The 27,998-nt window shown below is 43.8% G+C and overlaps 3 protein-coding genes across 3 annotated transcripts in view; 1 reads left to right on the top strand and 2 right to left on the bottom strand.

The window, feature by feature from the left end:
* Positions 1-428: 428 nt before the first annotated feature.
* Positions 429-10,206, top strand: LOC306738874 (uncharacterized protein; the record flags this gene model as incomplete). Its single annotated transcript, XM_079220803.1, has 20 exons — positions 429-569; positions 692-752; positions 834-1,007; positions 1,675-1,815; positions 2,021-2,146; positions 2,493-2,525; positions 3,281-3,403; positions 3,606-3,728; positions 3,871-3,993; positions 4,249-4,371; positions 4,690-4,812; positions 5,407-5,532; positions 6,009-6,137; positions 6,252-6,344; positions 6,449-6,544; positions 6,728-6,823; positions 8,747-8,848; positions 8,986-9,091; positions 9,631-9,747; positions 10,045-10,206. The coding sequence occupies 20 exons, from the start codon at positions 429-431 to the stop codon at positions 10,121-10,123; spliced, it is 2,235 nt and encodes a 744-aa protein (XP_079076929.1). The 3' UTR covers positions 10,124-10,206.
* Positions 10,207-11,135: 929 nt separating this feature from the next.
* On the bottom strand, positions 11,136-15,243 carry LOC306738875 (cytochrome P450 2J4-like; the record flags this gene model as incomplete). The annotated part of the gene is made up of 9 exons (XM_079220804.1): positions 11,136-11,317; positions 11,641-11,782; positions 11,866-12,053; positions 12,180-12,333; positions 13,051-13,227; positions 13,386-13,546; positions 13,681-13,830; positions 14,123-14,282; positions 15,040-15,243. 9 exons carry the CDS (start codon positions 15,241-15,243, stop codon positions 11,136-11,138), a joined length of 1,518 nt encoding a protein of 505 aa, XP_079076930.1.
* A 1,146-nt stretch (positions 15,244-16,389) lies between these two features.
* LOC306738876 (uncharacterized protein) overlaps positions 16,390-27,998 on the bottom strand; it is a gene marked incomplete at both ends in the record, with an annotated part of 31,375 nt that continues 19,766 nt past the window's right edge. Inside the window, one exon of the mRNA XM_079220805.1 lies at positions 16,390-16,565. Coding sequence (XP_079076931.1) covers positions 16,390-16,565 — 176 coding nt within the window. The remainder of the gene's footprint in view (positions 16,566-27,998) is intronic.

The following is a 27,998-nucleotide window of genomic DNA, read 5'->3' on the forward strand; positions in this document are numbered from 1 at the left end:
AATATATATATCAAAATTACATTTAGCTGATGCTTTTATCCAAAGCGACTTACATTTTTGCTCTATACACCATAGACACAACAACAGGGAGCAATTTGGGGTTAAGTGTCTTGCTCAAAGACACATGAACATGGACTAGTGGAGCTGGGGCTCGAACCAGCGATCCTCTGATTGAAAGATGGGCATGCTAACCACTAGCCACTGAGCCACAGTTGCTCAAGAAAACTCAATATATACAACAAGACAGCAGAGTGTATTCATTTGGGAAATTAAACAATAATAATGAGAAAGAAAGTGCAAAAATGCCAAGTATATGTTAAAAAGAAAGTACTGTTCATTTCTGCATTATTAAACACTTTTGAGCAGTTTTTTTCTCTTTGCTGGCTCAGCAAACACACCTCCCCATCTTCACACAGATTCGGGTGATGATGACTCACCTCAGGACTCCCCTGTCAGCCCTGCTGCTGGTTCTGGTTCTGGTTCTGTCAGTGTCGGAGCCTCTGAGCAGCCCTGAGAACAATGAAAATGAAGTTGTGAAACACACAGAGACGGAGCTCACCAAGAGCCAGGCCAGTGACCAAGGAAACCCTCCACGCTATTAAAGAGACAAATAAGAAAAAGAGACAGACGTCCTTGATGGATCCTGTGATAAATGATGTCCATGTGTTGGTCTCTCCTGTTTTATAACCAGGTCACTGAAAATGCCATCGGGAATCTCAGTGAGTCGACACCGAGCCCCATGCCTACCACAGGTGAGTTGTTTTTGTTGTTTTTTCTTCATTTGTTTCCACCGTTACTCCTTAAGTTGCTATATTTCCCTTTTACATGAGCAGCTCCTTCGACGACCACGGTTTCCCCGAGCCCCAGTCTTGCTCCTCGGTGTCAGGAGAACCAGGTGATGCTGGAGAACAGCACAGGCTGCGCTTGTCCACCAGGAACGGTGAAGGACAGGGACAACTGTGCCTGCCCGGTGGGCTTCACTCTGGAGCGGGCAGCAGGGTGCAAAGGTGAGAGGGGGGCGGAGTCAGCGACAGATCAAGTGTTTACATGAAGGTGCTGTGTAGTAACATTGGAACATCAGTAAATCAGCACTGCGTTCAATTACAAGCGTTATTACTGGACACAAATGAAGAGATAAAAGAATGATTAAACGATTTACAGCCATTGTTTTGAAAAGATTTCCTTGATAGGACCATTCTTCAGAAGAAGGCCACCACTCGTCTCCACTATCATCCGCTTTCTTTACAACGATTTTTCATTTGATATTTCAATGCCATACTAAATGTTTTCCACCAGTGGAGCAGTACAATGAAGCACCGGTGTTATGTGCCTAGTGGTTGCACACAGTGATGTTAGTTGGATGCAACATATTATCTTCTCTCTGTACTCAACAGATGTTGATGAGTGTGAAGAAGAGGGGCCAGGACCGTGTGGTCCCCATGCCAGCTGCACTAATAGCCCCGGCTCTTACTCATGTAGCTGTCTCCGTGGTTACCTGATGGGTGCTGGAGGGTGCCAGGGTTCGTCAGCATCTGTGTGTGTGTGAGAGAGAGAGAAAGAGATGAGATGTACTGTATGTGTATGAGAGTGTGTCAGAAGGACAGTTGATGATCTGTACCATTCTAGCCCCATGTAGTATGGTCATAATGCATGTGCACCGTATGGGTGTTACAGATATAGACGAGTGTGCGCTGGCTGCAGTGACGGGCCTGCAGGCCTGTCAGGGTGATGCTGAATGCAGGAACACCCCCGGGTCCTTCACCTGCTCGTGCCCTTCCGGATATGTAATGGCTCTTAATGGAAAAAGCTGCGCAGGTGAGGCTGATGTTCACATCTGATGTGCATGACTGGGAAATGTGGGTCTACACATAAAAAAAAGTTTGTTCAGAAGCATTGTAGAACCTCGAGGCAACATGTCTTCCCTGAGCACTCTTTGACAGGATGTTTGGTACCATTGCCGTATCCAAACAAGCTTTTGAAAGCCCCCCTATTTATAGTTCTCTGTTTCTCTGCTCTGTAGACGTGGATGAGTGCAGCTTCGAGGATCTGTGTCGCCGTGAGCTGGGGAACGTGTGCGTGAACACTCCTGGCAGCTTTGTGTGCCAGTGTCAGCCGGGCTTCAGAGCAGAGGCTCCAGCCTGTGTTGGTAAGTCTGACTTTAAGCTCCACCACAGCTGGATGAGACGGATGTCCAGATCTGCTGTTGTGAGTTTCTCATTATTCACTTGAGTTCCTGCAGACTTAATAACTCCTGCTGACAGGAAGGAAGGCTTTAAAGGGATAGAGCGCGTTAATCTGCTGCTTTGCTGCTGGCCTCCGCTGTTACTCTTTGTTTTCGTTTCCGCTCTTTCACCTTTCTTGAATGACTCATTTCCTCACTGGTCCTCTAAAATCTCCCATATATTCTATTAGCTTTCTTTTGTTTTCCTTTTTTTTTTTTTTTACATCTCCCTTGTGCTTTTTCTGAAACTCTTCTGCACTTCTGGTCTCAGGTCCTGTGTGTCCAGACTACACCGTGTGTCAAGGTATGATGCACTTCTTTCCATGCTGAACACATGCTGCTTGCTTTTTAAGGGGTTAAGCTGTCATGGTTGTCATGGTAAGACCCAAATCACAAGCAAAGCCTGCAGTTTTGGAAAAGATCATCTTTAATTAAGAGCTTTTTGTAATACCATTTTTTTTACAATTCACTGCAAAAAAAGGAATTTCAAGAAAGTAAAAAAAGCCTTGTATCAAGAAAATAAGTATTTTTTGCCCAAAAAGAATATTAATCTTGTCAAGCATGTTTTGATTTGAAAAAATATCTAATTTTAGGAAAGTATGCCTTACTTTTTCTTGATTTTTGGCTTATTTTAAGAAATCTTGTCAAGCAAAAAAATCTGCCAATGGGGTAATTTTTTTTTGCTTTGATATAGGATGATTTGATTTAATATAAGAATGTTTTGCTTCTTTCTAGAAGGGATGTTTTTGCAGAGTACATTTTCTTTAAATTGATTTGGGAAAGTACTACATGTGGTGTTGGACAAAGGGGAAATTAAATATTGTCTTACAACAGCTCCCCGTAGTGTTGCAGGAGCAACATTTTAAAATGACTTAAAAAAAGACTTAATTGGTGTTTGCTGATATGAAAATGATTATGTAACTGCAGGGTGCATTGCACAGACAACAGTTACTCAGCAATTACAATGTTTTATTGCAAACGGTGTCACAGCAAGTGAGTGAAAGTCGTCTACTTTATGCAGCATTCTCTCTCTCCCTCGTTCTCTCGTCTCTGTCCCAGATGTGGATGAATGTGCGGAGAGTCCTGCGGTGTGTGACGGTCAGGGTGTGTGTGAGAACACGCTCGGGAGCTACAAGTGTGTTTGCCGACCAGGTTACCGGGGAAACGGCACACACTGCGAAGGTAAGCAATTAGTGCTGACGTCCCTCCATGGAAAACTCTGGTTTCCTGTAGACGGGGTCAGCTTCCTTGTGTGCGCGTGTTTTAATGCTTGCTGTTATGCCTTCCATTAAAATGATCCCGAATGGCAGAATGATAATCATTGTATGGAAATGAACTGAGTTTTGAATCTATTTTTTCGTCTCTGTGTGTGCTCTCTTTCCAGATAAGAACGAGTGTGCATCAGGTGTTCACGGGTGTGACACCAACGCTCGTTGTGGCAACATCATTGGCTCCTATTTCTGCCAATGCTACCAGGGCTTCAATGGAGACGGACACGCTTGTTTCGGTGGGTAAGCAGCATGTGGTGTGTTTTCCACATCACTAAGTGTCCACCAGTGATACTTATGTCATGCAAACAATTACTTGTGCCTGCAGCCCTTGGGCACACAGCACTCAGCAGACACCTTGAGGACTGTTCTTGTTTCCAGACGTTGATGAGTGTGCGGTAAACAACGGCCACTGTCAACACAACTGCTCCAACGAACCAGGAGGGTACCGCTGCCAGTGTGACGCGGGCTACCAGCTGGACAAGGGCGGACTCAACTGCACGGGTAAAACCATAGGCTGTATATGCAATATCGAATAATAATCTTCTAATATTGAATGTATCTTTATATACAGCCCACGGGAAAACAACCTGCCTCTTATTACCTGGTCCTCTTTTGCAAAAGAACCCCACTCCCCTGGCCCTCCAAGCTTGTTGAAACAAGTGCTGAAAAGGATTGCAAATAGTGTTTAACTTCAGCCTGAATGAGCCCTGCTGTGCCATTACAGAAGAGTCAACTAAATGTTTCTGATCTCCCCAGATGTTGATGAGTGTCTGGAACTGAGTGGGACCTGCGAGCATATTTGCATCAACGCTCAGGGATCTTTCCAGTGCTCCTGCAGGCCCGGCTACCAGCTGCACATTGATGGCCACACCTGTGTGGGTCAGTCACTCACCCACACTCTTTCTCTGTTTACCTACTCATTTGAGTTGTTTAAACAGGCTGGTTTACTCAAACTGCCATGAATATGTCATCTCACATTGTCATTTTGAGTGTGTTGGTTTGTGTGCGTGCATAATGATCTGCCCATATGTAAGTGGAAGCCCTCAGGGCACATTTTGGAGGATTCATGAGAATGCCAGACTCTGTTGCGATGCAGAAATAAGTGTGTCCAAAAAATATGTTTATCTATGTGTGTGTGTGTGTGTGTGTGTGTGTGTGTGTGTGTGTGTGTGTGTGTGTGTGTGTGTGTGTGCTCAGACATTGATGAGTGTAAACTCCAGGATGGAGGCTGCTCTCACATCTGCATCAACTCTCTGGGAGGACGCTCTTGCCACTGCCCTCCTCCTCTTCTGCTGGACACAGACAACCTCACCTGCAGCAGTATGTTTCCCATTACAGTGTGGACATCACATTATTTTGAGTTGAAAAAATAAATAAACAAATTATTTGTACCTTAAAATTGGGACACTTTACAAACAGTGAGTCAAGCTGTTTTTTAAAGAAAAGTCCACACACCGAACTTTAGCATAAAATATATATTCTAACTCCTAAACAACAGCTTTTACAAATTATTTATAGCTATTGCATTTTCAGAGAACATTACTTTTTATTTGATATCTTTCGATAAAACCAATAATGTCCAATAATTTCACTGTTGCCCATAATTACAAGCTGCAAATAATTATTATTTGTATTATAAATTAATCTGCAGATGAAACTCTCAATTAATCCTCTTGTCTATAAAGTGTAAGAAAATAGAGGAAAAATGCTATAAAATAAGACAAAAAAATAGCAGTACATTTCACAATTTAGAAACTGGAATCAGGGTTTTTGCATTTTCGCTTAAAAAATTACAGATGTATTCATTCATAATTTTTTTTAAATCTTATTATATCGACAAATCAATATTTTTTTTTCATTTGTCATCATTTGTAAACATTCAGTGTTAAAATAATGTATTTTCGCATTGACCAGATGTTACAACCTGCACACTGAGGAATGGAGGATGTGAGCACACGTGCTCAGTGAGGGCTGAGGGCCGGGTGCAGTGTAGCTGCCGGCCGGGCTGGAAGCTGGGCGAGAACCAGAGGAGCTGCGTGGGTGAGACTTAATTTTCTCTGTTCTGATGACACTCTGTTTATTTATTCATCTCACTATATATTTTAAAAGGAATTTGTTATTCAAGGTCATATTTACATATTATGAAAATAAAATAACAACTTTGTTGAATCCCTTCAAACTTCACGATCTATTGAAGCAACCATTCAACGATTCCCAATGCATCATTTTGGAAACATTTATTGCTGCAGTCCTTCACATAATAACCGTTTTCTCCTTGCCAAGCAGGGGTTGTGCGTTAAAAGCAATCACGGCAGCTGGGATAAAAGAAAGGGTGGGAATCGGATGACTGGTTCAGCTGTGGCCACGTTTTATTAGATGATAAGTTTGTGTGCACACAACAAAGCTTCCCTGATTTTTCAGCCAAAAAGCATACAAACAGACTGTGTAACACAGATTGTTTTTTGCAGTTCTGAAATGTGAAACTGTGTAACTGTCCTGCTGTCTTTTGCCATCAGATGTGAATGAGTGCGGGGACTTCACAAATGGAGGTTGTGAGCAGCTGTGTGTGAACCATCTGAGTGGGTTTAACTGCACCTGCAGGGTTGGCTATGAAGTGCGAACCGATGACCTCACCAAGTGCACGCGTGAGTCAAACATAGAATCTTGCAGACAGCAGTAGTAGCAAAATGGATCGCTTTATTCTTATTTTTGTTAAATATTCAAATGAAATAATGTGTATTAACCTTTCTCCATTCCAGCTGTGTGTAACCCTCACTGTCAAAACTATGGCGTGTGTGTGGCCCCAAACAGCTGTGAGTGTCCTCCAGGCTACCCAGGACTGGGCTGCTCAGGTACCAACCTTGGCTGTTGTACATGAACACCACGTATGTCATTGTAATAACACAGTTATTTGCAGTTGCTGTGCGAAAATGGACGTATGCATTGTGTATTTCAGCCATGTGCTCCCCACCCTGTGCCCACGGAGGTACCTGCATGCGCTGGAACAAGTGTGTGTGTCCTTCTGGCTGGACCGGAGCAGGCTGCCACACGGGTACATCACCTCGGATGTTAATGAAGACTGCCACACTTCTGGATAGGCAAACACTGTAGAAACTCTGTCTGTAAACACAAGGAGGATAGAATTGCATTGAGTAAACAAAGCAGACTGTGCTAAAAAATAGCATAAGCAGTTACGTGATGGTCAATATGGTTACATTCTCTCTCTCTCTCTCAGCCGTGTGTGAGCTGCCCTGCGCTAACAGTGGTCGCTGTGTGGGGCCTGATACCTGCCAGTGTCCCTCTGACTACACCGGCCCCCAGTGCCTCTTGCGTGAGTAACAAAACCTCCAACACATCTGGCTTCAGTTACACCGGGCATGGAGGTGCTTTTGAGGGGGAGCTAGTCATTTCTACATCATTCCCCCATGCTTGTTAGTAGCACTGACTGCTAAAATGTGTCTTATACCATGAAGGAAAAACAAAAAGGCAACGTGTAATTTAAGAAACGTCATCTTTAGATAACGCATTATACCCCCAAGTGTCATTTTTTTCAACACAGACCTACTGTTATATCTGTGTGTGTGTGTGTGTGTGTGTGTGTGTGTGTGTGTGTGTGTGTGTGTGTGTGTGTGTGTGTGTGTGTGTGTTTTGCAGCCCTGTGCACTCCTGCCTGCCAAAACGGGGGAACGTGTGTGGATGTCAACAAATGCACCTGTGTTGGTGGATGGCAAGGAGCTCGTTGCCAGATAGGTGACAAACCACTCACTATTTGTATCTACCCGTTGCTATACAATTATAATATTAGTCGGCATGCATTTTCCATACAGAACCCATGTTCAACCCGTGTTTCGATGAAGTAAACTGTAGTATGATAAAAGTCATGAGAATTGTTCCCCACCTGTTGTAATTTATGCAACTGCAGTGCTTCTAATGGCTTTTACTCTGATGAGCTGCTGATTTTGTTGTCGGCCCCTCTGCACCCTTTTCACTCGCAGCGCCTTTTAATTTGCGTCCATCAGGAAGGTTTTCCCGCCCCAGTGGAGTCACTAACTGATATATGAGGTTCCATTATTCCATCAGCTATTGGGCTTTTTAAACAAAATGAGATTTGGGTTGTTACCGGCTGTGGATGCAAAATAGTTTTCCCTGTTCTGGCTTCTTCTTCTCTTTGCTGCTTTCTGGACATGTTCGGTGACAACTACAACAGTGATGTTGCCTTTTTTTCTATTGCTGCACTTTTCTGTGTTTATCATCATTGACGGTGTGTCTGTATGCCAAATTCCTTCTCAGGAGATAATATATTTTATATACTCTTCTTGTGGGTGGAAAGTTTAAAATAACAAATTGTGAGCTAAACTTAGTTTTATTGACTCTCAATGTAAGATGTAAAGGAAAATGTAAAACGCACAGTTGGGTATATACTGTATATGTGTATATATTATCATAACTTAGGGCTAGATTGGAACCTACTTCCAACCAAAGTCTCTATTTTAACAGTGTTGGTATGCAGTTCTCCGGGCAGCCAGGCAGTGGAGCTGTGCACAGAATTTAGAGCAACTCTCATGTCTGAAGGCTAAAGTTACTGTTTGTTGCTGCTGGACATACAGCCTCTATCTCTAATATTTGTTCAACACCACATCTCATCGTGTAATCAGTCATGACAAAATGATGTTTTAAGTGGATCTGGAATAGTCAATAACCAGAGAGAATTGCTTCCCTCCTCAGTGTCATGTTTGGTTAGGATACATTTAAAAAGCAATCCACTTTGTCATGGCCACTGTTCCAGGTCACTGCTTGCTCAAAGTACGAGGTAATAGGTTTTAGCTACACGTATAGTGTTTTTAAAGCTCCTAATGGTTTGGAACCGGCTTACATTGCAGACTCTCTGTCCTAAATTCCTTCATGAGCTCGTAGATTTTTAAATGCACACACTATATGTTTTCTTTAATCAATGCTCCAACATTTTGGAGAACCCGACCACATTTTTAAACAACAGCTGAACACCTATTTATGTACTTTGGCTTATATTTAGTGTCATTATTATTATTTTTATATTGTCTAATTGCCCTTGCGCTAATATGTTGTAGTATTTTTTAATTGTAAAGCACTTTGAGCTACATCTCTTGTATGAAAAGTGCTGACATTCCAATGGAAATAATAGAACCAATTTTCCCAACTACAACAACAGTAATAGATGTTCTGTGAATTTTTCACCCTAGACTAGACTGTGTGTTGTCTTTTCTGTCTCCCTCAGAGCCTGTCCATTGTCAGAAACCTTGTAAGAGTGGTGGAGTGTGTGTGGGCCTCAACAGGTGCCGCTGCGCAAAAGGATTTACTGGAAGTCTTTGTGAAACGGGTTAGTGTGTGTGTGTGTGTGTGTGTGTGTGTGTGTGTGTGTGTGTGTGTGTGTGTGTGTGTGTGTGTGTGTGTTTAAAATACCTTTTTTATGCCTTCACCTTGCATTAAGACTCTTGCTGTGTGGCATTTCTACAGCGGTGACCACCCCCTGTGTGCCGCCCTGCCGCCACGGGGCCACATGCAGTCCTCACAACAGCTGCACGTGTGCAGAGGGCACGGCCGGCCTGCGCTGTGAGAGACTGTGAGTGTGAACGACACCAAATAACACCAGCGTCTCTTTAATCTGTGGTCTGTCGAGTGCTCATTACTGGTCTGCTATTTTCAGTGAAAGTTTGTGTACAGCTATATAAAGACCCATGTGATCTATGACCGCACCGCGTTGTGTTGATCGTGCCGTTATGTAAATTCACACGGGAGCACGCACGTGTGTCGATCTGAAATCCTCCCCGTTCAGACTAGTATTACAGATAGAGGCACAATTCAGATGGTGCTGTTCTTTTATTTGACTGTTACAGTTCGCAAAGTAACGTTTTCACAATAGTGGAACTTGCAATACCAAAGCAATTATGATAAATTGTTGATAAAATGTGTCTCGGTTTGGGAAAGCCATGTGATTCAAATGAATACTATTACTTATTTCCATGGATGTGTGTGTGTGTGTGTGTGTGTGTGTGTGTGTGTGTGTGTGTGTGTGTGTGTGTGTGTGTGTGTGTGTGTGTGTGTATGTGTGTGTATGTGTATGTGTGTGTGTGTGTGTGTGTGTGTGTGTGTGTGTTTCAGGACGTGTCCTGTGGTCACCACGGTGGTCAGTATGGCTCGAGCCGTACGGAAGGCATTTAGGGAGAGTTACATTGACCGCTGTGGACCTCTGGGAGTTCAGCTTTGCACTAAATACAGGTGACCGGATTCCTTCTTCTATTCAATAGATATGTATTTAGTAGTTTGAGCATATTTGTTTCCAGTAGCAGACGGGTGGAGTCTGATCACAGTGCGGTTTAGTCATGTTACAAGAACTTTCCTGCCATCTCCTCTTCGATGTGTACTTTCTTGAATAGATTAGATTAGATTTGTAAATAGTGAGTCAAGTTCAGGATCAGACATTATGTGAGAGGTGTTTTACAGTAGCATTAGTTTGTTCAGCGAATGCAAAGGTCAAGTTGCATAATTGAAATGATAATAAATGCTTTGTTTCAGGATAAACCAGGTGCGCGTGTACCTGCAGGCCTACAGGGTGGGCTACAAAATCCAGTGTCCAGAGAGGAAGGGAAGATGAGTCATGTGGTTTTAAACGCTCCCCGTCACGAGGAAACATCCTCAACAGACGAAGTGAAACGCGGCGGCCTGTGAACTGTAACATGTAGCTGGATTAGTGAGAGGGTGTTGAGGCTTCTCCGAGGGCGAGCCTCTACTTATCCTTTCTGTACACAATCATGTTTACATTATATGAGAAATATTCCTCAGTATATAAAATGTGCAAAGGTTTTTATTATTATTTGTCGTGTGTGTATATGTCGAATGAAAGTTAATAAACATCACTTTTTTGTCTTTTTATAAAATGATGTCAAACTTGTAAACTACTTCAATGGTCAATGATTGTCTGCTTATAATGATAACTGTCAGAGTACGGTCTTACTTTTCTGAGGTTGCGTAACTGAACTGCAGTGTGTATATTCTTATCGCTGATGTCTGCCCTCTTACCCAGCACACAGGTTGATGACCTTTTTGCCCCATTTGCACCGCATTCCTGTTCAACTTTAATGTTTAAGCAGGTAACATTCCTTGATGTGACATACTTGGATTCAGGAGCTCCAGATGTTGGCAAAGATGTCCTTCTTTTAGGATTTTACAGATGTTTTTCATTACAGATGAATGACAGTAAAAGTGAAAAATGCTGTTGATAAAAATGGATAGGCCATATCTATCTTTCAGCCGAACCCTTAAGGTGACAATTATTGTGACCTTAGAGTTCCTTGTTAAAAAAAAAAAAAGCCAACCATTTTGCATGCTAAAGATCCAGATGGTTAATTAGGTTTTGTTGGAGACTAAAGCAGACCTAAAGGTAGACTGTATTGGACTTTTGGCAGAGACATTAATCTAAATAAATGCTCAAATTGCTCCATGCACATTAGACTGTAAATAGGCAGCAGTTTGCTAAAACATTAACCACAACATTTTAAGGGGACACTGTGTCAGGTTGTTCTTTTTCTGCCCCCGAGTAGCCAAAAATCTAGCAAAATGAATAATCTGAAATATATTTGTTCTGATATTTTTCTTGAAGAGGTGTGTCACTCTTTGCGTGGAGTGGCACAGATTTCAAAGGGGTGGGGTGAAAGGGTGAAGCCAAAACAGGGCTTCAGCACAGGCTCCACACCCAGAGGCGTGGAGAAGCTGAAGCCCTGCATGAAGGAGGTGAAGAAGAGGAAGAGCTCCATCTTGGCCAGGTTCTCTCCGAGACACAATCGCTTGCCTGCAGCAACATCACACAACAACAGTTGATCAGACAATTTCCCCATCACTCGATGATACCTATATATATATATATATATATATATATATATATATATATATATATATATATATATATATATATATATATATATATATATATATGTATATATGTATATATATACATATATTGATAATATTGATATGATACACATGAAATTCTGTAGATCTTCCTTTATTTGACCTTGTCGCCCCCCTTGCTCTGCCTCTTTCCTATCTATCTCCAGCTTTATCTAATGAAGGCAATACAACCGCCCCAAAAATAAGTTATGAAATCCTCCTCACCAGCAGAGAAAGGGATGAAAGCAGCTCGCTTCACAAACTTGCCCTCCTCGTTCAGAAAGTGTCCGGGGTTGAAGGTGTCGGGCGTCTCCCACTCATTCTTTTCGAATAGCACCGAGGTCAGATTGGGGATTATAGTCACTCCCTGGCGATGGGAATTGTAAGGAAAATTCATAAAGATGCAACATATTTGTGCATATGACATACAAATTGTGTATGAGAACTGACCTTAGGGATTGTGTAGCCTCCCAGCTGGATGTCCCGGTTGGTAGCATGAGGCACGCTGAGAGGAACTACGTTGCTCATCCTCTGGACCTCGTGTAAGACAGCGTCTGTGTAGGGAAGGTTGGTGCAATCCTTCATGGACGGCTGTCTGGACCGTCCAATCACTCCGTCTATCTCCGCCTGGACCTTTGCTGTGAAACAGGACAGCGAATGAGGACACATTACATTTGTCTGGGACTTAATGAGTGCAATTCAGGTCTGCACTGTTTCTGCCAAGCAAACTCCCGATGACGTCTTGACCACATGTGAGCTCTTACCCTGAATCTCGGGGTACGTTGACATGTAGAGCAAAGCCCAGCGCAGGGTGACGGCTGTGGTGTGACTGCCAGCCCCGAACAGATCAAAGCCACACATTACCAGATTGTCCTCATTAAAACCAGCATTTGCTTCGTCATCCCTCTTGTCCTGACGCTGAACATTTAACAAATGCACAATGTCATGTCATGCCTTTTTCACAACAGCAATTATTTAAAAATGGCCCTGTTCCATTGTGTTTTTTTTGCATGCTGGCTCACTGAAATAGAACTGGATCATAATTAATTTGATCAACTATGTGTTTATGCTGTGAAACGGGCCTATTGCTATCAATGTACATTTTCCTTTAAAATGTACATGCAAAATATGAATAACTTGTTTGCCTATAGGTTCCACAAAAGTAAAATATTCAGAGAGTGGAAATTGATGACATTGGATCACAGCAACCGCAACACCAAACTGGACTAAGGGTCGTAAAGGGAGAAAAGGGAAGGCGCCATTGAAACACATACTGGAGAGGTATTGGTTGGTATTGTAATGTGTTTTCACATTCAAATAGTTATAGGCCCATAAATCTGAGTCATACAAGTAATGTTACTTTCATTTGAGTGATATTAAAGCCAATTTACAGCCTTTAAACTTGATCTTTCTTCAGGAAGATGAGCGAAACCTTACAAATTAGGGCTGCAACTTCAGCAGTCAAAAACCCAAAGATGTTCATTTTACTATCATGTAAGACAAATATAAGGAGCAAATGTTTCACATGAGAAGCTGGGATTGAGGAAAGTCTGGCAGTTTTACTTGAAAAATGACTTTGAAAGATGAATCGTCAAAACAGTCTCCAATATCTTTTCTTATCGTCGGTTCACCCACCTTCTGAATCTCATTCAGGTAGCAGTCAATGAAGTCTCTGGGCTCAGAGGGGTTCCAGTCTTCCTTGTGCTTATCGATTTCTGTTTTAATCAAGTCCATTATTTCACCGTAAATGTTTTGAAGCGCGTGGTGTGGCCCCGGCAAACGCCTCATCAGCACAGGAAACGCGTTGTACAGCTGTCAATATCAACGAAAAGAATGTAAATAAGACTAAGGGGACTTTTACATCAACGTGCAATGCCTATAGCAACAATTTAGTCTTTGACATCAAAAGATGACTGAATCCCGAGGTTTTAAAGCATGACGCTTTCATCTGTAATTAAGAAATGCAGTACCTGTGCCCAAATGGAGCCTTCGATCTGGGACCCTTTGTCAAACAACTTCATCATTTTCAGAAACTTCTCATTACTGTACTCAAAGCGATGGCCGAAAACCAGGGAGCAGATGATGTTGGAGACGGCGTTGTTCATTATTAAATGTGGATTGAAGGGTTTTCCTGTACAGTTGATCACATGTCAAACATATCAAAATGAAGTGTGTAGTCAGTAAGAAGCCTTATGTATTTGACTTCAGATTACAGCAGTGTCACGTTGCAGCCAGTTTTAGACATTTGTACGTCAGATTCTTTACCTTTATGATTAGCGATTTCTTTCGATATATAAATAAATTCATCTAATATGGAGAATTCGAGGGATTTCTTGCCAACGCCAAAGTATTTGAGAGTGAAGAGGGCAAATCGCCGTTGCTGTTTCCACATATATCCATTAGAAAAAATAATACCTGATGAGAAAAAATTAATTTAGATTAAGAGCCAACTCAGAACAACATATTGTGATATAAATGAGTTCACAGTGAGTATAAAACAGTCTCTTTATAAAGTGTAAATTTGATAAAACTGTAGAGGAATGCTTGATTAACTAAACTTGTAATAAACCTCTGGATCATTAGCAACACTCGAACTTCAAAGCAGCTCCACTTGAGCAAAATATTGTATGTCACTTCTATCCACGAATCGCTGCATCAGTGATGGAGTAGAACATCTTAGACAACGTGATTATTAATAAGTCTTTACCCAGGTCGGGCAGCACATCAGAGTGGATTGGAAACTCCGGCCGGTCATTCATGTGGTCTCCTTTAGTGAGGCCCTCCTGCAGCGCGCTGAGGCCGTTCAACACCACCGTCCACGAGGGGCCCATTTTCAGGCTGTAGACTTTCCCGTATTTTTCTGCTAACTGCCACGAAGACAACACGAGGGAGTGAGGTGAAAAGCAAACATGCCACCATCACTTTGAGTTGAGAGAAATCTCTAAAAAAAGCAGGAGGAAGTATTAGAGTTTTCCCTCAACTACCACATTGCATAATATGCAGTGTTGGTGAAAATGAGGCAAATTAGATTTAACAACAGATATCAAAGCTGGGAAGGCTAGGTAAACTATTTTTGCACGTGTGTGCACTGTTGTTGTCTCCTCCACAGCGCTCCCATTTCTATGGTTTCATATTCATTGAATTGTATCCAACCCAAATATTTGAGTCTGACTGTTTCTTGAGATAATGCCCACATTTTCAGATTCTTAAAAACAGCAATACTGTTATATAAATAGTCCTTTACAAGTAAAAGTCCTGCTTTGTCCTGCAATCTCACTTATGTAAATGTCTTATTGGAAAAATATACATATATATACACATAGAAAAAGTACTCATGAAGCAGAAATACCCCATGTGCGCCTTATATATTACAGTTAATATAATTCATATAATTAACTCATATAATTTTACTCTTGTAGTTGGTCAAAGTGGAGATAATTTTAGTTAAGCTTAAATAGGCTAATATTTGTGTAGTTTAATATGGTGGATAATGGTGAGTGTCAAACTAGTTTTAAGAGTATTATTGTTTTAGTTTATATGATATATAATTTATTTATATCATTTTTTTAAAGTAATTTATTTCCCTCAATCTGACGATACATGGACGCATTACCTCAGTCCTACCTTAGTCATGTCTCCATGGACATTGCCGGGGTCAAGGGAGAACATGTTGCCCACGAGAGGAAAGGCCCAGGGCCCCGGAGGGAAGCTGCTGGGCCGACGGGCCCGCAAATACTCTGCGGTCAGCAGCAGGACCAGAGCGAAGAGGAGCAGGCTGCGGCCGTCCAGCCACAGCCACGCGGAGGAAACCGCAGAGAGTTGATCCATCGTGACCGGCTTCCTCTGGATCCTCTCATATCACAGAGGCAGTGCAGACTGCAGCTCTTTCTAAACACAGAGGTGAACAGTGCAGGAGGGTTATGGCTGGGCTGTGATTGGCTGTTTCCTGGAATGGACTTCGTCACCAGTGAAACACTTGGATCGCCAAAACAAAAACTTTTCAAGAGCAGAGAAGTCATCAAATTTGAGCAAAGCTTTTCTTAAAAACACTGCAGGTGGCCTTTATTGTGTAGGCTTCTAGTTGTGTTAAATACCTGTTATTTAACACTTTATTGTAAAGCCTATTTACCCAGATGACTTACAAGGTTTTTGCATACAGTGATATTCTCAATCATAAGCTCTACCCTTAGAATTATATTCTATATAATAGTCTGAATATCAAAACATTTAATTGAAAGTTAATTACGAGCACACATACATACAAAATATTAGATACATGCTGCCAATTAAGTTGCCATCTCATCTCAAAACAAAAAACTCTTCCTTTAACTCCTTAGCTTTAAAAATAATAATGATATAGTACCCTAACATATGATATAGGGATAATATTATACATATATAATAGGGATAATTGCCTTACTCTCTTACAACATAATTAAATGAGTCACAAAGTAAAATAAAAGGTATGTTCTGTAGATAAATATTGACCTCCATATCCTCTTGGGCAGGTGTCGGAAATCCAAAATGTTTTTTAAGATATATCACATATTTTACACTCAAATGAAAGAAAGAAATAGAAATATTTAAATAATGTAGACGTGCCTATTAAATTGCAGTTATTCTGAAATTCAAAAGAGACTTAATTGCTATGGGATGTCTATACTCAGTGACAACATTAATGGTAAAATATAGAATTGCTTATGTTACAAAGGTAAAGCAGAATTTGCATAGATAATTGTTTGTGTCTAATGATAAGGTACCAAGCCGATGTACCAGAAGTCACTCTCTGGCCTCCGACTAGTTACTGAAAAAGATCTCTGCAGTGGACCCCATGACATGTCAGTATATCCAAATATGCCAAATATCAGTTTGATATATTCAACAAACACAGTCACAGTGACTGTAATCACGAGTGGTGAAGACAAAAAAAATATCTATATTGCTTTAAAACGTTATTTGATGTCAGATCTACATTCAGCGGGAGGTTACGCAGATTTCATATGGAAGTGGTGCCAGAGTGATGCCGAAGCGAAAGTCCATCACAGGCTTCACCCCAGCCAGCATGGAGAAGGTGAAGTGCTGCATCAGAGAGGTGAAGAAGAGGAAAAGCTCTATTCTGGCCAAGTTCTCCCCGAGACACACCCGCTTACCTGAGACAATGGGAAAAAAAAAACGTTTTGGCCACTTGATCAAAATAATTTAAGTAATTCACATACGGCCTTTAGAGGAAGTACCGTCAAATTCGGGTTATAAGTCGCTACTTTTTTTCCTCAACTTTGACCCATGCGGCTTGAATATCGGTGGGGCTAATTTGTGTATTTTTTTTACGATTCTATATTTAGCAGCAGTTGCAGAGACATACGGTACAAAATTCACGTGAAATACTCACCCGAGGAGGCGCGATGGAAAACAGGTCTGACGGCAGGGGTCCTAGAGGCAGACGTTCTAACCCAGCGAGCTAACAAGCGGGGAGCTAGCGCTAACAACTCTGTTTACTTGAGCTCAAACAATGCAGCCACAATAATTTGTGGCTGCACTGTTTAAACTCAAGTAAACAACAGTGTTGTCAGCGCTAGCTGCAGCAGCTAGCTCCTCGACAACCACCGACGGTAGCGGGACCAGCCCCGGCTCGACGCCTGACTCGGGCAGCGAGGACGCGCGGGTAGTAGCAATAGCAACAGCGGCTTATAAACCGCCGCGGCTTGTTTATGATTAAATATAACTTTTTTATTTTATTTAGTAGATGCGGTTTATAAAAGGGTGCGCCTTATAACCTGCATTTTACAGCAAAACCGTAAACCGTTCTGGTAAAAAATGTGGTCCTAATTTTTTGTCAGACTAGACCAGTGGTTCTCAAAATGTGAGGTGCGACCCTCTAGTGGGGCGTGGAGGTATTACAGGTGGGGCGCGTAATACAGGATTGTATAATCCTTTCTTAATCCCACAGTGGGGAAATTATTCTCTGCATTTTACCCATCCTTAGTAATTAAGAAGCAGTGGGCTGCTGTGAAGCGCGGATCGAACCGGCTATCTTGTGGATTCAGGATGACCACTCCCCACGAGCTACATGATAACTTCACATAGTACAAAAGTACAAAGTACACGGACATAAAACGTCATTAATAAATACATGGCAAAATGCCTGTACTTTCATGAAAATGTTTACGTTACGCTGTTAACAGGCTACGCTTGTGCATGCGAGACGGCCAAGATTCTTGGCCACTTACCGATTCTTGCCGTTTTGCCAAGACAAAAACAGCAGAAAAGCATATCTCATGGAGATCGTTTTTTTCTTCCTCCAAAGTGGGGTGTGACAAAAAAAGTTTGAGAACTACTGGACTAGACACCGGTGATGTTTCTTAAAACAAAAACTACCCTAGCTTTGAGTAAAATAATGTATGCTGAAAAATGGCCACAAGACACCTTCAGTGATTGTTTTGTTGCTTGATCAACTAATCGCTTCATTATAAAGTATAAAGTGGTATAACAAGAAAATTCTGACGTAAAGTACAAGTACCATAAGTTGTACTTAATTGCAGTACTTGTAAATGTACTTAGTTGCATTCCACGACTGGCATTCACCAATCTGCAGTAATGATTGTGATGTTCACGGTGAGAACGACGCCACCTGGCGAGCATAGATATGCATGACATAGGCGAGTGAGCAGACAGCATATAATGTATACATTCATGGAAGAGAGTAGAGAAAAAAGGCCCGGGAATGTACATCAAGTTGTCGGTCATCTGTTGTGAAACCAACTAACAGAAACATTACATTGGCGACGATGAGTAAACGGAAAAACACTCGAAGAAACGACCCAGTCACTGCGTCTTTGTCTCTTGGTTTTCTCAAGCAGAAAAGAGAGGAGAAAAATGAACTCGCGGGTGAGTGAGGCTAACGCGAACGCTAGGTCAAGCTAGCGAAGCTAACACAGACGGAGGTGAATGGAAGACAGCACACCGCAGCAGCAAGCATGACAGTAAACACCACTGCGCTCCCACCTTTCGACACAGAAACTGACCCTGGCTCTGTTGGACCTCGCTGGAATAAATGGGTGCAAAGGTTTGAAAATTACACCACTGCTATGAACATCGGTGGAGATGCTAGGCTCAAAGCTTTATTGCTACATATAGCAGGAGAACGAGTGCATGATATCTACGACACACTAGCAGAAGAAGATGATAAATATGCAGAGACTAAGCAGAAGTTATCTGGATATTTCTCGCTCAGGGGATGAGTGGTTGTCCCGAAACCGCAAGGTACCCGGTTCGATCCCCAGTCCCCCCATAGCTCACATGTCGAAGTGTCCTTGAGCAAGACACCCAACCCCCAGCTGCTCCCCGGGCGCCTCAAAGGTCTGCCCACAGCTCCCGAACCAGGGATGGGTCAAATGCAGAGAAGAATTTCCCCAAGGGGACTAAAAAAGTGCATGTTTCTTTTCTTTTTTCTAAGAAAAATGTGCAAGATCAAGTATACCTTTTCAGAAAAACTGTACAGGAACCAGGAGAACATGTGGACAGTTATCACACTAGGCTAAGGATGTTAGCTAAGAACTGTGAGTTTGCAAATGTCAAAGCAGAGATTAAAACGCAAATCATACAAAGCTGCACATCACCTAGGCTGCGCAGGAAAGCGCTGAGGGAGCCCGGACTTGGTCTAGATGAGCTTCTTGATTATGGAAGAACACTTGAACTGTCTGAAATGCAAGCGACTGGCATCGAAAGAGGCACAACAGCCAACCTGTTGGACCAAAAGACTATGCAGAGGCATCCAAACAGCCGATGGTCAGAAAAACGACATTTGGACAACAGCTGCCGGAACTGTGGAGGTAAATATCCTCATGAGCGTGAATGTCCTGCTAGAGGCAGACAATGCAGAGTCTGTGGTAAGCTAAATCATTTTGCAAAACAATGTTGTTCTAAAACTGAGGACATTAACACAAAACGACCACAGTACAAGGATAACAAATACGTTAAAAAAGTTCATCACATAACGAAGGCACAAGGTGAAGAAACGGAACCCGACTCTTCCAGTAGTGATGACGCCTATGTGTTTGCAGTTGATGCTGACAATATATCAGAGCTGCCACAGACACACATCAAGCTAAATGGCAGTAGCATGCTAGTTTTAATTGATTCAGGAGCCTCAGCAAACTGTATGAACGAAAGTTTCGAGAAACTTATACCATGTCCTCAACTAAGCCCCACAAGCACCAAGATCTACCCTTTCCGCTCCAAAGTTCCATTGCCGGTTAGTGGTGTTTTCAAATGCAGTGTGGAGAAAGGACAGGAAAAGACAACGTGCACATTCTTTGTAATAAAGGGAGACGGATTCAACGTTCTCAGCTACAAAACATCCAAAGCACTGGGACTGATTAAAATAGTCACGGCAGTATCATCCACACAACAGTGTCGCACAGTCGCAGATGAGCTGGTGGAAAGTCATCCTGAACTGTTCCAAGTGTCACAACCCGGCTCCAAGCCTGCAACAAAACAGGGAGACAGACGAGCAGCTGCCAACAAAAAGCTATTTATTTAACAATAATACAATCAAAACTAACTAAGGTGAGAGTAGGAAAACAAAGGTACAAATCAAAAGACAAAATGGTGACAAGGTCAGCGACGCACCAGATGTCCTCCACCTTCCAGCGAGAGTGAGCCAAATCCAGAGGCCTTTTTATGACCAGGCCACACCGGAGCAGCTGTGGCTCGTCTCGGCTGACGACCCGCCAATCAGCACCTGTAAAGAGGATTGAAACAGTGACACCTAGGGTATGGGAGGAGGGTCGTCACACCCTACCCCATAAGAATAAGGGCAAGACAAGGACTGGAGAAACGCTATCGGATTGTGGTCGGTATAGACCACCAGAGGAACACCAAAGTCAACATATACTTCAAAATGTTGCAGTGCCCATATAAGGGCAAGAGACTCTTTTTCTATGACCGAATAATTTAATTGGTAGACATTACATTTCTTTGAGAAAAAGCTCACCGGACGTTCCACCCCATTTTCATCGTACTGGAACAGCACCGCCCCTATACCTACATCACTTGCATCCACCTGCAACGCAAACAGACGGTCCATGCAAGGCGCCACAAGGACAGGAGGTGAACACAGTACAGCCTTAACATTTTCAAAAGCTTGCTGATATGAATCTGACCAGATGTGCTTTGCTCTAGCTTTCAAGAGATCTGTCAGGGAAGCTACTACAGTGGAAAAATTGCGAGAGAAACTGCGGTAGTACCCCACCAACCCCAGGAATCGCATTAGCTCTTTCTTGGTGGTGGGCATGGGATAATGCTCAATTGCAGCCACCTTCGCCTGTACGGGCCGCACCTGCCCTTGGCCCACTACCTTCCCGAGATAGGTGATGGTAGCCTTTGCAAACTCACACTTAGCCAAGTTGATAGTCAGGTTTGCATCTTGCAGCCGATCAAACAGCCTCCTGATGCGGGAGACATGTTCCTCCCAGGTATTGCTGTAGATCACTACATCATCAAGATACACCGCACAGCCATCCAACCCGGACACAACCATATTCATTAGACGCTGAAAGGTCGCCGGTGCGTTCCGCAGCCCAAAGCTCATCACTGAATAAGAAAACAGCCCAAAATGAGTTCTAAAAGCAGACACTTCCCGAGCATGTTTGGACAGGGGCACTTGCCAATATCCTTTGAGTAAATCAAATTTACTGACAAAGTGAGCCGAGCCCACCTGATCCTCTATGCGCGGCAATGGATAAGCATCAGGTTTAGTTACCCCATTTACCTTACGGTAGTCTGTACAAAACCGAGGACTTTTATCCGCTTTATCCACAAGTAAACAGGGAGACGCCCAGCTGGAAGAAGAAGGTTCCGCAATATTATTGTCAAGCATATACTGTATTTCCTTTTCCATTACCCCACGTTTCTGTTCTGACACCCGGTAAAAATGCTGGCGGATTGGCTGCGCCCCACCCACGTCAATGTCATGCTCTATCAAATGTGTTTGAGTTGGCACGTCACTAAACAAAGACAAATAGTTGTTAATCAGAGCAGTCAACAAATGCTCCTTTGACAGGTGCCCAAGCAAGGAATCCAGGCCACCCAGCGTTTCTGAATTCCTCAACCGGCCCCGCAACAAACTCTCATCAGGGCAAACCACCCTATCATCCTCCTGTACCGTCAAATTAACCAGCGACCGTCCTCCCACAGTACCTGTCATTAGCACAGGTCTGACAGCGTGCTGTTGCCCACTTCCCCCCGATGCAACGGGCTCTGACCCACGAGTGTAATAGGATTTCAAGAGGTTTACATGGCACATTTGAGTTGTCTGGTGTCGACAACAAATAGTTCTGCTCAGAAACCTGATGCAAAACTGTGAACGGACCATGAAACTTTGCCTGAAATGGTGAACCCACAAACGGCAACAAAGCAAGAACCTGATCGCCAGGACTAAACTGGTGGATCTCAGCTCTTCGGTCATATAGACGCTTAATTTTTTCCTGGGCAGAGGCTAAACTCTCTTTAGCCTTCTCTCCAGCCAAGTACAACCGATGACGGAAACCGTTTATATAGTCGATCAAATTTCGAGGGGCTTCTGGTTGGGCAACCGGATCATGCAGCAAAGTAAGTGGCCAAACGATCATTCATCTGCGGATCTTGCTATGGTTGGGGGGGAAATACTAATTTTTATAGTCATGTTTTTCTTGCCGTATGCCCAAACACAAGCTTGTTCGGGCTAAACCCAGTGCTCTCCTGCACAACCTCTCTGGCAGCTAACAGCAACCAGAGAAGCCCCCACCCCCCTCCCAGTCTTGCTTTAACTCAACGCAATAACCCTGCAACAGGGACTTAAGAGTTTGGTGAAATTTTTCCAATGCCCCTTGGCTCTGAGGATGGTATGCAGAAGCTTGATTATGTTTCACACGGAGCTGCTTCAAGACTTGAGCAAACACATGGGAGGAAAACTTTGAACCCTGATCACTTTGTACGACCTTTGGAATTCCAAAGATGGAAATGAACTGCGTCAGTGCTTTAACCACAGACCTAGCAGTAATGGTGCGCGGATAGGCAGCCGGATACCTTGTACTTTGACACATCACAGTAAGCAAATAGTTACTTCCAGACTTTGAACGTGGCAAGGGACCAACACAATCAATGATTAGTAGGGGTGGGAATCACCAGAGGTCCCACGATTCAATTTTATCACGATACTTGGGTCCCGATTCGATACTATCACGATTCTGCAATATATTGAGTATTGCGATTTTATTCCCTTTTTTTCACCGCAAATTGTCCCCAAAGGAAAACTTTGTCAACATATTGTATCTAAGAAGATAACGTTTTCAGTCTGTTCATCTCAATTCAATAATTTTTATTGCAGCAAAATGTGATTGTCAAGCAGACAAACTGACCAACACTTTCATAAATGTTGCACCTGACAAACTGAACTGCTTGTATTACAGTCTGCATTGTCGCGTCATTCCAGCTGGACGCGCCATAGAGGGGACGGGGCTTATCTGTGTGGTTTATCTCCGTGCAAAGAGTTTCCATTTCTGCCATCCACCATGATAATAACTACTATTTTTGCGTTATACTTGTTGTGGAAATCCCAAAGAGGTCGGAGCATCAAATGCCGTCGTGTCTGGGTTCATAATATTACTTCTCCAGGAACTGCGTCGGGATGACGGTATTACGGATTAACAGTGGCCGTGTTAACTGGCAACTTTCGGCCGGAAGTCACCAGTTAACACGGTCACCTGTTAATCCGTAACACCGTCATCCCAACGCTACGAGAGTACAAGCAGCCAGTTTGATTTATGCTTGTCTTTTACCAGCGGCGTGTCGCGGACTTTGTCCTGTGCGCCGTGCAACAGCTGTGCAGCAGCGCCGCTACGAGTGACAGGAAGTCCAGACGTTTGATTTACACGTGGACGGCGTATTTCTCATTTCTTTCTCCGATGCCTCCCATAATTGATTACATAAAAAAAGATCGATACTTGGCTTCCGTGTATCGATACAATATCGCCATGCAAACTGTCGCGATACTATGCTGAATCGATTTTTTTCCCCCACCCCTAATGATTAGGTGCTCAAATGGCTGGGCAACTGCGGGAATTGGAGCCAGCGGAGCCGGCCTGATGGTCTGGTTAAGCTTCCCTGTCATCTGACATGTATGACATGTTTTAATATAACAAGACACATCCCTCTTCATTCGAGGCCAAAAAAAATACCTGAGAACATAATAGTACGTCTTTCGAACCCCCAAATGCCCAGATTGATCGTGCGACGTCCTCAGCACCTCTTACCGGAATTTGGATGGAACCACAACCTGAAAAAACGGGTTACCCACGAAGTTCTCCCTGTGCGGCATCCATTTTCTCACCAACAAACCATCTTGCAGCATATAACCCTTTGCAGCACTCTTCCCATCGACCCCCGAGAGCACTTGGTCGAACAGCTCCCTAAGCGCAGGATCAGCCTGCTGCTCAGCCGCCAAGTCGCTGCGGGAAACAGACAAAAGAGAGTTGGGTGTATACCCAGAGAAAGCCAAACTCTCATCTGTGATAGTCTACTCAACCTCAGCTTCTGCCTCTCCACGGCACATAGCCGGTATCTTTGGAACCGAGGGAAAAGAGGTTACTATAGGAGGTGGCGAATTGTCAGCCCATACCCGGGTACCAGCCAGATCATTTCCCAGAATGATATCCACCCCTCTAATTGGCAATGCAGGACGTACCCCCATGGCCACCTCACCCTGAACCAAACCACAGTCAAGCCCCAGCTTATGCAATGAGACAGGCAGTATATTTAAACCCATTCCCCGCATTAGAATGTACTCCCCGGTGTCAGTTCCTTGAGAAAATGTCAGCACAGAACTCACAATGAATGAATTAAAAGCCCCTGTATCTCTCAGTATCTTTACCGGTACCCTGATATAACTCCCAGGCAGTGACACATGGCCAGCAGACACAAAACCTGAGAAACCAGACTCTTCCAAGCTGCAATCCTCTCCAGGTTCTACCTGCTCACCGAAAGGAAACACACACAGAGGAACCACATGACTGGCTCGGACCGGCACAGCCAGTGCGGAAGGTTTAACATTCCCACCACCGAACCCACTTTTGTAACTTGTCCTAACAGGGCATTCAGCCTTCAGATGTCCCCTGCCCTTACATTAATGACACTGGTTACCAGCCTCAACCGACAACTGACCACGTGCGGCCCTTTCAAGTCTACCCTGTACACCTCCTTTCTCCCACCGCTTCTCTACGGGTCGAAAATTACCGCTGTTCCCACTGTACAGAGCATCGTCCCGAGGCCTGCCCTCGCGGTCCGCACTGTGCGTCAGCACATACTCATCTGCCAAAATGGCAGCCTCTGCCGCAGTCTTGACTTTACGCTCACTTAGATATGTAGCGATGTGACGAGGAACAGTATCCTTAAACTGCTCCAGAACTATCAACAGCACCACCAGGATCCAGTTTAGATCCAAACAGATTTTCTATTAAGATGACTTTCATATTCTCCTTCAAACGCTTATCCCCCACATCCAGTCGGAAATGCTCAGCAATTTTCACCAACTGCTCTCGTGAACAAAGGTCCAAGAACTCCTCCGACGGAGCTATCAAGAAGTCCTCAACACTAGCCATGACAACCCCAGATCAAACGTCCCATACACAGCCAAACAACACTGAAATCCTGTCCCTCTAACTGCCTAATTACAGACTAGCTAAACTCCCCCCTAGTCTTCAGGTGTTACTTATGGTGAGTATTTTCGCACTTAAGCCCGAAGGTTCGGTAAAGCCACTATGTACTGGCAACCCACCTGCAGCCTCGGATGTGCCCCAGAGACAACTGTTCCAACCATATTCATCAGAAGGTCGAGGATGACCTTTAGAAACTGGAGGCAGATGACATCATCGAGGAGGTCACTGGCCCTACACCATGGGTCTCACCTATTGTCGTACCTCCCAAGCCTAAAGACCCTAGGTCCCTAGGTTAGGACGTGTACAGGTTGTCAAGTAAATGAGGCTGCCGACAGCCTCTCTGTACTTCTTCACATCAGACATTTTAGGTGCATCTTCAGAGTAGTCTAACTTTGGGTCACATGGTGTTTCTCTGATCCTACACTCCTGCATGTCGAAACGTTCCAGTATCTTTTCAACATACCTCGTTTGTGACACTTTTACACAGCCATCAGACTGGCTGAAGTCCATGCCCAGAAAATACTTCAACCTACCTAGGTCCTTCATTTTAAATCTGGTAGACAACATGTTTTTCACTTTCTCTAGACTCTTGTTGCTGCTGGCTGCAATGATAAGATCATCCACCCAGATAACTACTATTACCTTCCCTGCCTCTTTAGACTCTTTTGTGTAGACACAGTGGTCTGTCGGGTTCTGAGTGAAGTTGTCATCTACTAGACATGTGTGGAGCATCTCATTCCAATTACGCCCCGACTGTTTCAGGCCGTAAATTGATTTCTCTAGTTTACACACTAGCTTCTCTCCCTCTTTTTCGTAACCTTCAGGTTGTTCCATGTAGATATATCGATCAATGGGGGCGTGCAGATAGGCTGTTTTCACGTCCATTTGATGCAAGATCAAATCGTCTTGGGCTGCCTTCTGCATCACTACCCGTATACTTGTAAGATTGGCTGTTGGTGAGAATGTCTCGTCATAATCAATCCCTGATCTCTGACTGTATCCTTTCGCTACAAACCTAGCTTTGTACTGGTCGTGTCCGTCAATGGCATCCTTGATCGAGTATACCCATCTTCCTCCCACTGTCTTCCTGCCCTCTGGTAACTTAGTCAGGGTAAAAGTCTGGTTGTCCTCTAGGGACTTCATTTCCTCGTCCCTCGCTTCCTTCCACTTTCCAGAGTCAGTTGATGTCATGGCCTCTTTAAAGGTCAGAGGTACACCACTAACTGCTCGGTAGCAATAATCTGCACTAATGAGTGTACTGTCATCATCAGTATCTTCCACAGTATAATCTCTCAGATACCCCGGGGGTTTACGCTCTCTGATGGGATATCTCCCACTGTCTGAGGCATGTGACGTCACCCTAGGGGGCCTCTCGCCATCATCCCCTGGTGCTGACTGTGGACCGTCAGCCTGTACATCTGTGCTCAGTACACTAGGCTGTAGAGCCTCTATGCTTTTGTCACAATCTACTGTGGGGTTCAGTCCCAGCTCCTGTGTCTGAGTCTCGTTTTCACAGGTTGTCTTGGTGGCAAACTTTACCAGTCTGTGCTTTTGCACTTTTCCTTTACCGGGGTAGTAAACTAGATAAACAAGTTTTTCTAGTTTTCCTCTGTCTTGCTAGTAGGCATAGCACACTGAGCCAAACTTATGTACACTGGCTAGATTGCATCTTTTACCCGTCAGTGCTGTATATGGAGTAGTGCCTGTGTGTTTGCTAAAGCACCGGTTCCTGGTATAGGCTGCTTCCTGGATAGCATAGTGCCAAAGACTCTTAGGTAGGTCACTGTCAATAAGCTTACATCTGGCCATCTCAAAAAGAGTCCGCCCTTCCCTTTCCGCTGTCCCGTTCTGGTGCGGCGAGTAAGGACAGGAAGTCTCGTGTCTGATTTTGTTCTTTCTCAGTAGTGTCTGAAACTCTCTGTTAGTGAACTCAGTCCCGTTATCTGATCTAATACATTTCACAGTGCCATAAGGCGCTACATCTGCCGGGTACTTCTCAGTGGCCTGAACTGCATCACTTTTTGCTTTCAGGAAGTAAACAAACACTGCCCCCGTACACACATTTGTGAAAGACTGCATGTATTTGAAACCATCTATGGACTCATTGTTTACTGGACCAGTCAGGTCTGTGTTCACCAGCTCAAGTGGTGCCTTTACCTTATCAGTCGGATCTCTGTTTCTCGTTTGAGTGAATTTTCCCTCTATGCACACTGCACATTCTTTATCAGGCCTACGCTTTTCACCTTTAATGTGCATGCCTTCTGTTACATCCTGCAGTTTCAAGATATCTTCGTAATTGCAATGACCCATTATCTCATGCCATATCTGGATATCATAGCTGACATGACACACATCATCTATATCACACTCGGTTTGCAAGTAGTACATTTTCTTACATACATAAATATTATACCTTGTGCCACCCGGCATCACTATGACATCTTTACCTTCGTCGAAGAACACTTTGGCACCGTGAGAAGTAGCAGACTTCACCGAGAAGAGTTCTTGGGGGTACGAGGGGATGTAGAGGGCTTTCTTTAAAGTCACTGCACACCGGCGCCCCTCGCTGTTTATGAGGCATACTTGTGCATCCCCCCTGCCTTGTGCCACCCCGACGGTACGCTTCCCGTCTGCCAGCTCCATGCTGTGTCTCTCCGGCTTGAAGGTGCTGTCGAAGCTCTTGAATTTGCTCCTGTCGTTGATGATGTGGGACGACGCGCCCGTGTCCACGATCAGCCCCTTTCTTTGGGTCTGTAGCCCCTGAGAGGCTGGCATTTTCTGCGTGTGCCCTGAAGGTGCGGTCTTCTCCTCCCGCGACTTCCCGGGCGCTATCTTGTTCACGACCTGTTCTACGGCCACCGCCGTCGCCGCCATCTTGGACACACGCACATC

Source organism: Taurulus bubalis (genome assembly GCF_910589615.1).
Source record: "Taurulus bubalis genome assembly, chromosome: 7".
NCBI lineage: Eukaryota > Metazoa > Chordata > Actinopteri > Perciformes > Cottidae > Taurulus > Taurulus bubalis.